Raw genomic sequence first — 12,042 nt, 5'->3', positions numbered from 1 at the left:
AGTTGGGTGGCATACCATGTGTTCATGCTATTGCAGTCATCAGACCTCTAAGGCCAAGTAGAGAATCTTGGAGCAAGTAAGTACAAGTTTGATACTTAAGTTTATACAATGTATTATAGATATGTAATTAACTCATGCCATTTCATATATATATATTTGGGTTTATAAATGGTGTAGCCCTTACTTTCTTGCTGAGGCATTCAAAGCCACTTATGCTTGTAGTATCTATCCCTTTGATAGTGAGGAAGACTAGGGAAAGGTTAGTTATGTTGTATTATGTTTTATTGGATTATATTTTAATATGACACTTATGTGATCATGTTTTTTTTGTTACAATTAAGTTATGAAGATCAATATCTACCACCACCTGTTGAAAGAAAAGCTGGGAGACAAAAAAAAAATAGCGAATCATAGATGAAGATGAGGAGAGAGATAGTAGCACAAGAAAATATACATTATGTAATAAGCCAGGACATAATAAGAGGACTTGCCTTGAGAGACTTGACAAGCAGAGCAAGAAGAGGAAAAGGAAATCAAAATCAAAAGATACAGGTACTATTATTTTAGTCATGTTTAATGAATTTTTAATTTCATTATCGTAATTATCTTAATTGTTGTATTGTAGGGGGTGTCTCATTTGCCCAAGATCAACTCGGCTGCTACAGACTATAAGGTTTGGTTGTCTGATCAAAAGGGCAAATTTTCAGTTAAGTCAGCACACAAGGAACTCAGAAAGAAATCTTTGAAGGTTTGGTGGAGCAATTATATATGGAATGATTACATTAACCCAAAAATAGCGGGAACAATGGAAGCTCCTACAAAATTGTGCAGCTACAGAGATAAGTCTGAAAGAGATGGGCTTTCGGTTTGCTTCAAGATGTTACTTGGGGTGTCACAATGAAGAAGACTTACACCATGTTCTTTGGGAGTGTAGATTCTCAAAGGAGATATGGGATTGGTTATCTAAAACTTTCAAGTGTAAGAAGGGATTTAACAATTTCAAGGAATCTATGAAGATGAACACGAAGCAAAGCTCCATTATTAGACATATGTGGCATACGACAGTGGTCGCGGGAATGGTAACCATCTGGACACATAGAAATGATATAGTGTTTGATGCGAAGAAAGAAAACTTAACAGATTGCAAAGCGGCTATAAGAAGACAGGTTCATTAGACATACACTTTGTTGAAAGGTACGTACTTCAAAACCTTCAGATGATAATATAATTCTTCAAGGATGGGGTCTTTCTCTCAAGCCTTCTCAAGTGCCAAGATTTCGAGATTGTATATGGGAACCGCTAGACAAAGAGATAATCAAGATTAACATAGATGGTACATCACAAGGTAATCCAGGAGCTGTTGGTTATGGGTCAGTGTATAGAAATAGTGATTGTGAGGTCCTCTTAGTGCTTTGCAAAAACTTGGGTGAGAACACTAGCTATTTTGCAGAAGGTATGTCGATTCTAGAAAGTGCAGAACTGGCGATAGATAAGGGATGGGGAGGTATTTGGATAGAATTAGATTCTAAAGCAGCTGTCACTACATTTGGAACTTTGGAACTGCCATAGGAGATAAGACCCCGATGGGAACGCGCAAGAAAGAATTTTTTTTTTTGAATTTTGAGCTAGGGTTAGGCAAACCCTTACCTGTATTAAAATGAGAATCTTAAGTACACTTTCCCTGTAACATCCTCCCTTACAATAGTAGTGAGTTTGTTATCTAGAGGAGGGACAGAGTAAACAACATGATGTTCAAGAGAGGTACTTAGTCCAGCAAGTTAGTCTGCTACAAAGTTGCACTCCCTAAATACATGAACAAAATCAATAGATTCAAACCTAATACATAAAGATTGTATATGTCCTAGTAAGTTCCAGGAACTCCATGGTGCTTCAACTCTTTTGTTAATGAGATTAACAACCATAAGAGCATCTTTAGGTAAGATACTTTCCATGGTTTTTTCATCTTGAGGAGAGTCACATGTTGATGAAAACACCAAAAAAATACCAAACCAAACACCAAATCGGCCAAAATTTGGTTCTAGCTTTGGTGCTGTATCAAATCTCTCATGCGGTTTTGGAAAAATTGCGTGGTTTTTCTAACACCACATGGGCTTGGGCTTCTAAGTGGGCTTTTATGGCACAGTTTTGCCAAAACCGCGTGAGAGATTTGGAAAGAAAATAAATAAGAAAGTTAATGTGCAACACATCGCGAGGTTTTCTCAAAACCGTGTGTGCTTAGACTTTTAAGATGGGCTTCAGTGCGCGGTGTTGAGAAAATCGCGTGGGCTATATGGCGCAGTTTATCCAAAATCGCGTCATTTGATGTCAAAAATTTGATGTTTCTCCTAAAGTTGGTTGGTGTTTTTTTGGTTTGGTGTTTGGTTTGGTTAAAAAATTTGGTGTTTTCTTGGTTTCTCTCCTAAAGATGCTCTAAGGGAATTAGAATGTATAACTATCCTCTTGATTTGCATATGCAGACAACCACTCATCCCATATAGAATAGCATTAAGCTCTTGGTGAAGCACTGACATGTTCTGGTCACCACCCGTATAAATCATGATCACAAACCCAAAATGATCACGTATGATGGCACCGAATCCACCCCCTCTATCCTTACAGACCGAACCATCAGTATTAAGAATGAAACCTTCAGGTGGTGGTTTCTGCCAAATACATTCAGTAACTAAGCGGTTCATGAGGTTAATGTTCAGACCCAATCTACTTAAAAGCCCATCTGTTACATTGAGGTTGTCCAGCTCTTTGACTTTCGCTTGCAAATACATTTTCATGTCCTTGAGTAATCTAATCAACACTATTCTAGTAGGCTGAATAGTGTTGTTAAATCGTCTCTCATTCCTTTCAGTCCATACATAGTAAACAACCGCGCATGCATAAGATTTATAGATCTCAGTGTGGGGACCTTTTTGCTTGTATATCATCAAGAACTGATGCAGCCATTCATTGTTTGCATTGTTACTATGTATGTTGATACCCAAAGCATGCTTAATACCCTTCTATATCTCTTGAGAGTAATTGCATTCAAAGAACAAGTGGTCTGAGTTCTCTCTACTTTGGTTGCAGAAATAACAGGATGAAGCGTTCAAGACTTTTCTCTGAATTAATCTGTCTTGCGTTAGGATACTATTTGCGAATAGTTGCCAACCTGCAAAGGAATGTCTCGGCATAACCAACTTACCCCATCTTACTTTAGTGGCCCTTATTCTCGAAGCTTGATATGTAGATTTGGCACTAGATTGCCCTGGTTGTGAGGGGGTCCATACCACCAGTAGGAATTAATAGAGATAGATAAGATAGTCTCTTTTAACTAATGACACTGTAAATTGTGGACTAGATGGTTCCAATGACCATTAGTAATAAGAGAACTAAATATAGTGGTATACTCTGACTCCACTCACGAAGAGCAGATGCATGAGTGAGAAGAGGAGTATCCGAACACCAAGGGTCATGCCAAAGAAAAGTACAATCACCATTTGCTATGACATACCTTGTGAATCTAGTAGCAAGTTTGCGAGCCTTGAGAACATTTCGCCAAACCCAAGAGCAATCGGCAGGGATTCTCATAGTCTAGAAGAAAGCATGCTTAATGTCATGGGTCCAAACCTAATTAACCCATAAGTTATCAATTCTGGAAGTTGCCATATAGACAAGACCATAGTTGGATGTAGAATTCCATCTATAGATATCAGTGACACCAAGCCCACCTTCATCTTTAGAAAGGCAAATAGTACTAAGGCTAGCTTGGTGCATCTTTGTTTCCATGTCAGGTCCACTCTATAAGAATCTTGCACAAGCTTTAGAAATGTGATCCAGAGCAGTTTTAGGCAGTGTAAAAGTTCTAGACCAATATGTGAGAAAAGATAATAACACAGAGTTGATGAGTTGTAATCTGCCAGCATGAGAGAGGGCCCTTAACTTCCAATTTGATATCTGTAACATGACTTTATCTACAAGAGGTTGACACTATTTTATTCCAAGTCTAGTGGCAGTTAAAGGGACACTAAGATATCTCATTGGTGGGGTGACCAGTTGAATAAGAAGAATATCTACAAGATCTTGGGCTTCTTAAACTTGGAGTCCTGCTACTAAAATAGTAGTCTTAGTATTGTTAAAGAACAACTCCGTTGCATCTGCAAAAGTATCCAAAGAAGTCTTGATAGCCAATAAAGAGTTGATGTCACCCTTGGAGAAAATGAGAATGTCATCTACAAAGCAAATGTGAGTAACTAGAGTTTTCTTGCATTTAGGATGAAACTTGAATGCTCCAGAAAGGCTCGCTTGACTAAGAAGGCCACCCAATATCTCCATAATCATGACAAAAAGATATGGGGAGATAGGATCTCCTTGTCTCAAAGCCTTCTTCCCTGCAAAGAAACCCTCAGCTGCACCATTAATAAGAATATAATACGAAGAAGTGGAAAGGCATAGTTTAATCCAAGCAATCATTCTATCAGGCAAACCAAATCTTTTTAACATACAAGTGATAAAATCCCAACAAACCATATCATATGCTTTTTTAATATCAACTTTTATGGTGCATCTAGGAGAGATGGCCTTTCGGGTGTATCCTCTCAAGAGCTCATGAGAAAGAAGTAAGTTGTCCTGTATACTCCTGCCTAGAATGAAGGTTGTTTGATGTGGAGAAATGCAATGATCTATAGGTTTCAGCCTATTAGTAATAACTTTAGAGATGCATCGATAGATCACATTACAGCATGCTATTGGGCAGTACTCCTCCATTTTGGAAGGATTCTTGACTTTAGGCACTAACGTGAGAAAGGTTGCATTAGCCCCCCTTGGCATAATACAAAGTCTGAAGACATTATGTATAATGTTCAAGAAATCACTTCCTACGATACTCCAACATGACTTGAAAAAGAATGCATTAAACCCATCAGGGCCAGGGGATTTGTTGTCCCCCATATCAAGCAAAGCATGTTTAATTTCCACATCTGTGACATCATAAGCTAGTGCATCCGCAGAAAGAGTAGATATAGAGTTTCGTACCTTCACTTCTTCAAAGAAACTAGCATCCACCTGGGTAGAACAATCAAATCCCATTAACTCCTTGTAGAAGTTGACGATTTCCTCAGCAATCTCTAGTTGTGTATTAAGAGAAGTACCATCTTGAGTATTGAGTGACCAAATGGAATTTCTGTTCTTTCTCTCTCTCAGCAAATTATGAAAATAAGTTGTTCCTCTATCACCAAAAGCCATCCAATCAGAATGTGTCCTTTGTTGTATCTCAACTTGTTTCATTCTAGCCGCTTCACCATATAGCCATAAAACATCCTTCTCTTGTCTAATCAGCTCCCCATTAGAAGGGTCCGTCTGTAAACAAGTTTGTAGTCTAAAGACCCCATACCTTGTGTCCTCTACCACAGAGTGGATATTAGAGAATTTATGCTTTGACCAGCTCTTCAATTTAGATTTAAGAAGTTTCAGTTTCCCAATGAGTACATACATCGGGTTGTCATGAAAATTTTGCTCCCATGCCTCTGTTACAACCTTTTGGAAATCCAGATGAGACACCCAAGCATTGTAGAACCTGAAAGGGCCAGGTTTCCATACAAAATCCTTCCATGTAACCAAAATGGGACTATGATAAGAAACTCCATATGGCAAGAAATTAGCCTCCGTATTATGAAACATGTGTAACTATTCAGAGTTTACCAAACACCTATCAATCTTTGACATTCTTCTATTAGTACCATCAGAATTGTTACACCATGTAAATAGAGCTCCATTAGCTTTGAGATTAGAAAGACCAGCTGTAAGAAGGCAATTTTGAAAGTCTACTATCACTCAAGGGTGAATAGGACCCCCCCTCCCCCCCCCATAGTCTCTCATCAGCACTAAGAACATTGTTAAAGTCACCACAAATACACCATGGTTTATTAATAGAAGTAGATAATGCCATGATATCATCCCATAGAATAAGTCTCTCCCTTTTAACATTACTAGCATAAATGACAGTAAGCCAATAAGAAGTAGAGGAAGGCAAGTACTCTACATGACAATGTATATATTGAGCACTCTCGGCAACTTTATTAACCAGAACAATGGCGGGGTCCCAGCATAACCACAGCCTACCACTAGGATCACTAGTGTAGTTCTCCAAAAAAAACTCCAAAAGGGACAACAAATATTCCTAATATAATCAAAATGATCTTGCCGAACTTTAGTTTCTAGCAAAGAGAAAAGAGCAATTTTGAGTTCTATTCTAACTTTATTTACTTTTGAAGCTTGAGAGGGTTATTAATGCCTCTCACATTCCAAACACAAAATGGTGTACTCATTTAAAACTAGAGTTATTTTTTGTTTTTTGCCCCCTTGGGCCTTCCCATTTTCTTCTTCTTACTGGGTCTGTTAGAATCATGTTTCACAGGGACAGAACCAATAGATGCATGCTCAGTGAGTGGAGTACTTACTGACGCAGCCTTGGCTTTATAAGGAGGAGTGTATGTCATATGACCATCATCTGCTTCAATAATGCCATGTTTGTCTTTGAAGAAGATATGCTCTGTTGCATCTTGTTCATCACCCGAGGAATTGAGACCATCCTCATCAGCAACAGTATAAACATTCCCTTGCATGGTATATTCCCCTTTGTCAGTCAACAACTCAGTGTCAAGGGCAATTTCTTCTTCACAAGAAAGGAGGATTTCAAATCTACAAAAAGATTTAGGAATCACAGGCACCAAGGGAGGGGTGATGTGTTCAACTGTATGGTAGTAACCGATGGTTCTCTGTCACTGACAGGTAAAGGTTCCAACTCAGTAGTTGGAGATACTACAAGCGTAGAAGTTGTCGTCATCAGACCACCAAGAACCATATAGCTCTATTTGCGACTGTAGCATGTTCAGGCAAAGCGACTACATCTTCGAGTGAACCTTCATGCACTGTGATACTATTTAAGGTTGTAGCTCCTTTAGGTTGCTCTAAGTCCATGGTTTCAATAGTAGAGTCATCAACAGGGAGAATAGGATTACGTTCTTCATCTCTCAGATAACTAGATTCTCCTATAACATTTGTATATTTCTTAGGAGTCCATCTCTATTGTACTTTCTTCTTGAGATGGTTCTGCTACTTTGGGGTTTCAGGTTTCTTACTAACCATGTTAGTAGCTCCCTTTTGTTTGGGACACTTGGCGTCAGCATGCCCAAAGATCTTATAAACACTACACTAAGAGGGGATCCAAGTGTAGTCTATCCCAATATCTACAATGAGTCATTTGCCCAGATTTACTGTGGTTGAGCTTGGGAAAGCAAAATCAGTTTCCACCTCAATACAAACTCTTGCATAGGTTAGTCTTTCCCTCTTCGCTGTTGCATCGTCCATACATATAGGATTACCCAAAATACTAGCAACAAATCCAATACCTTTTCTTGTCCATAACTATTTTGGGAGATCCATTTTAACCCAAATAGGAACAGATCTAATTTTACTCCTATGCTGCTCAACAGTTTCCAACCATGGTCAAACAACGAATACTCTCCCTACAATGTATACAGGGCCAAGTTCCACTACCAATTTTTGATCTTCTTCATTCACAAATTTAAAGTAAAATAGATCCTTATCAGCCACCATATCAATGCTACCCTTAATCTTCCATTATCTGGTCAGTGCATCTTTAACAAGTGGGTAAGATAATCTCTTCTCAATGAAGAAACTAACAACATAGTCTTTCCATAGAGAAATCCCTCTTCAACAATATCAAGTGGTACTTTAGCAATACCATTTGAGATTAAAGGATAGACCTTTTCAAGGTTTGGTTGTAGTTTAGAAGACTTACTCAAACTGAATAAGGAGCTCCATGACCGCCCACCAATAGTCGGAGAAGCAATAGGTGAAGCAGCAGGTTCACTTATTGGAGAAGCAATTGGGGCGGTTTTTGCGGCCTGATCTACTGCTGGAATGATAGAACTAGAGTTATCTAGTGGATCCATAGTCTCATCACCATCCATGGCTGAGCCGTTTGAGAGTCAACAACAGAAGCACATCGAAGAGCATCGGTTAGAGTCTGCCTTAAAAGGCAAGTTCCCTCCAAGAGGGTTTTTCGAACCAAAAATAATTTAAAAGGACCAAATGACTGTAATGCCCTCACTCTCACTCTCACTCACAAGAAAGAAGTTATCTTATGTTTTGATCTCAAGTATGTGGCGTGAAGTGAACTTCGCAGCAGACCATGCTGCAAATCATAGTCTACAATTGCGCCCCCCCCCCAAGAACAGGTGGCATATCTAGGAAAGCCTTAATGGCTTACTAGGTGGGAGTCTCCTGATGTAATTTATTTTAGGTTTGATTGAGGTTAATTGGGAAATATAATCCCAATTAAGCCAACCTTTTTGTAACATTTTTCATATGAATACATTGCTAACTTAGAAAAAAAATATTGTATTATAGGGGATGTAGCTGAGAATGAAGGTCAAACACTTGAAGGCCAAGTGCCACCTCAAGTTATTAATGAAGGCCAAGTGCTAACTACAAGTGGTATTAGAGGTAGAAGAGGTAGTAGAGGTCATGGCAAGGGTAGTAGAGGTGGAAGGGGTGGTACAGTTGGATCAACAGAAGTCAGTGAAAACCAAGTTTCTCAACAAGTCAATGCAAGTCAAGCATTTGAAGAACCATTGAATGAAAGTCAAGCATCTGCAAAACCACCTACAAGGGGTAGAGGTACTAGAAGCTCTAGAGGTGGTCAAAGTAGAGGACAAATGTACAACTATTTTGAAAATCCAACTTTATATACACATCAACCTATTTCAAGAGCCACCAATGAGTCTTCTGTAACTGGTCAAAATCAGGTATGAACTTCCTTTCCCAATATAGAATGTATTGGGACACAATTTGGCATATCACAATTTACCTTTTCAAGAAATTGACTTATTAATACCTTCAACAATACTATAAGATGGTTTTAATGCTTTAAGAAATTGACTTATTAATACCTTCAACAATTCTATAAGACTTATTTGGCATATCCAGGTGTTGATGGTTTTAATACTTTCTTCTATAAGAAATACTGGGCTATAATTGGTGCTGATGTGATTAAAGCAGTGAAATTCATGTTCACTACAAAGCATATACATAAAGGTACCAATTCTACCATCTTGTGCCTTATTCCTAAGAAACCTAATGCTTCAAAAGTAGGGTACTTTAGACCAATTTCATGTTGTAATGTCATTTATAAATGTGTGGCTAAGATTTTTACTTGCAGAATGAACTCCTTTATTTCATCTTTGGTTTCTTTGAATCAATCTTCTTTCATCCCTGGAAGAGCAATACAAGACAACATCCTTCTAGCTCATGAGCTCATTCGAGGTTTTAACAGAAGTCACGGTACAAATAGATGTGCTATTAAGGTGGATCTCACAAAGGCTTATGACTGCATCAGTTGGCAAGCACTTGAACTTATGTTCAACAAGTTCAAATTTCCTAGCTTGTTTGTGGATTAGCTCAAGATGTGTTACATGACTCCCACTTTTTCAGTTCTTGTCAACGGCACCCCTTATGGCTATTTTGAAGGAAAAAGTGGGTTGAGACAGGGTGACCCAATATCACCCTAACTTTTTGCTCTAGTCATGGAGTTGCTAGGTGGTCTTTTGCAAAAGAGTGCATGCTCTAGAGGCATTAAATTCCACTCGAAATGTAGGAAACTCTCTATAGTGCATCTTTGCTTCGTTGATGATGTAATGCTTTTCTGTAAAGGCGAGGTGGACTCTATTTTGGCTATCAAAGATGTTCTCTCCTCGTTTTCTAGTGCTACAGGACTAGACACAAATGTTATTAAAGCCACTTTGCTAGCAGGGAGCATGAGTGATGCAGGAGGCAAAACACTTGCAGACTTACTTGGTGTTGCAATCATAAAGCCTCCTATAAAGTATTTGGGGCTTTCATTGATCTCTACAAGGCTTGGAATTAGGGAATGTCTACCCTTGGTGGAGAAGTTAACTTCCCGAATTTCTGACTGGAAGAACAGGACACTTTCTTATGCAAGGAGACTCCAATTGGTACAATCAGTACTATCATCTTTTCACACATATTGGGCACAATCCTTTATACTCCCCAAAACTGTGTTGAAAGATGTCTATTGAGTTTGCCACAAATTCTTATGGCCTGGTCCAACTCTTAGAAGAAAGACGCATCATGCTTGTAGTGAAATTCTTAGACTCAACAAAGATGAAGGAGGCCTTGGTATCATTGATGCCAAAGTTTGGAATAGAGCTGCATACTATGAACTCATATACAGGCTGACGAGCAAGAAAGACTCTCTATGGGTAAAATGGACTTGGATGCATCATATAAAAGAAAAGCACTTTTGGACCATGAGAACACCTACTGATTGTTCTTGGGCATGGCGAAATATCTTAAAGTATAGGACATATGCTTTAAAGTTCTCTCGGGTCCTCATTGCAAATGGCGAAACTACATCCTTCTAGCATGTCCCATGGTGCTCAGAAATTCAACTTCTGTGAAATGCTCAAGCAAGATTGCATTTTGGCAATAAATGACACAACAAAGGTTGCAGATTTCATTGTCAATGGTCGATGGTCCAATATCATCACCAATTTACCTCAATGTGAGCTCAAATCTATGATAATAGGAACTCCTATTAATTCTTTGCTACCAAATCATCAGTTAGTGTGGACTGCTACAAGTAATGGAAAATACACTGTCAAATCTGCCTATGCAGCTCTTAAGGCTATTTGAAGGAAGGTAAAGTAGGTCAGAGTTGTTTGGGGTAAGCTCGTCATTCCCAAACACTCTTTTACTAGTTGGCAACTTTTTGCAGGTGCGCTTCTTACTCAAGATAAACTGATGCAGAAAAATATCTTAAATCACTCGAGTTGTTGTTTATGTGACAGTAATGCCAGAGAAAATTCACATCACTTGTTTTTCGATTGTTCTTTCACAAAACAAGTGTGGTCATATGTGAAAACTCTACTTGGTTGGGGATCTGCGGTTAAAACTTCTGTGTCAGAATGGTATGATATCTTTAGAAAGTGTAGGGGTGTCTCTAAAGAAGGTGAAATTGCAAAAGCCTTGATATGTGTAGCTATCTACTAGATTTGGCATGAAAGAAATGCTAGGAGGTTTAGAAATCAGAGTACTACACCTCAATTACTCTACTGGAGAATGGTCAAGACTATGAAGATGTATTTGCAATCTACAGTTAAGGATGCCACTGATAGTATTGGTACAATAGAGTTTATGCACAGAATAGGTCTACAAGTGAACTATGTCTCCTCAACGTTCATTGAATATGGATCAAACCAGGAGAAGATGAAGTTATGCTGAACCCAGATGGATCAGTCACTGCCAGCAGTTGTGGTTATGGAGGTGTCCTATGGAATAGAGAAGGAGCTATTCTTGGTGCTTACACAGGGAGCTCACTCAATAGATCAGTCACGTTTAAGGAGCTATTGGCTGTTGAGAAAGGACTTGAGTGTGCACTTCTTATGAACCTTAAGAAAGTGAGAGTAGCAACTGACTCATACAGAGCAATGCAGATCATTCGAGGTAAGGAAACCATCCCGTAGTATTGCCTGAACCTTCACGCATCCATTACCCTCCTCATAAGCCAACTGGAGAAATTCAGTATACAACACACATACAAAGAATGTAACTTGCCAGCAGACTAATTGTCAAAACTATGTAATATCAATTATGTAGTTTTTATGTATATCAATCACCCTCTTGATGCCAAACTATCATAAATGATAGATGATGATACAAGAGACACCATGTACCGTACCAAAGGTTTCAAAGTTAATACAGGTTGGGGTCTGCCTAACCCCGTAACCAATTCAGAAAAAAAACAATACTATAAAAGGATCTCCTTGACATCTCTCTCTCTTTCTCACACAATCTCAAATGGGGAAGAACAAAGGTAAATTAAGGTAAGGAGCAAGTGAACAAGGGTGAGAATTCTAGAAGGGGTGAGAAATATCCAGATCATCTAATGTCTTGTGTAAGATTTGGATATAACAATATAGCTCGGGAAGAAGTGATGGTTGCTAGAGC

The 12,042-nt window shown here is 38.7% G+C and overlaps 1 protein-coding gene across 1 annotated transcript; it reads left to right on the top strand.

Moving 5' to 3' along the window:
* The first annotated feature begins 9,599 nt into the window (after window positions 1-9,599).
* On the top strand, window positions 9,600-10,112 carry LOC147515140 (uncharacterized). Its single transcript, XM_086592806.1, has one exon. It carries the CDS (start codon window positions 9,600-9,602, stop codon window positions 10,110-10,112), a length of 513 nt encoding a protein of 170 aa, XP_086448932.1.
* The last annotated feature ends 1,930 nt before the right edge of the window (window positions 10,113-12,042 follow it).

The sequence above is a fragment of the Coptis chinensis genome, chromosome 2, assembly GCF_015680905.1.
Source record: "Coptis chinensis isolate HL-2020 chromosome 2, ASM1568090v1, whole genome shotgun sequence".
Lineage (NCBI taxonomy): Eukaryota > Viridiplantae > Streptophyta > Magnoliopsida > Ranunculales > Ranunculaceae > Coptis > Coptis chinensis.
This window is presented reverse-complemented; position numbering and strand designations above follow the sequence as displayed.

Coding starts and splice junctions, on each gene's coding strand:
- LOC147515140 (XM_086592806.1), top strand. CDS start 9,600: ATGGAGTTGCTAGGTGGTCTTTTGCAAAAGAGTGCATGCTCTAGAGGC.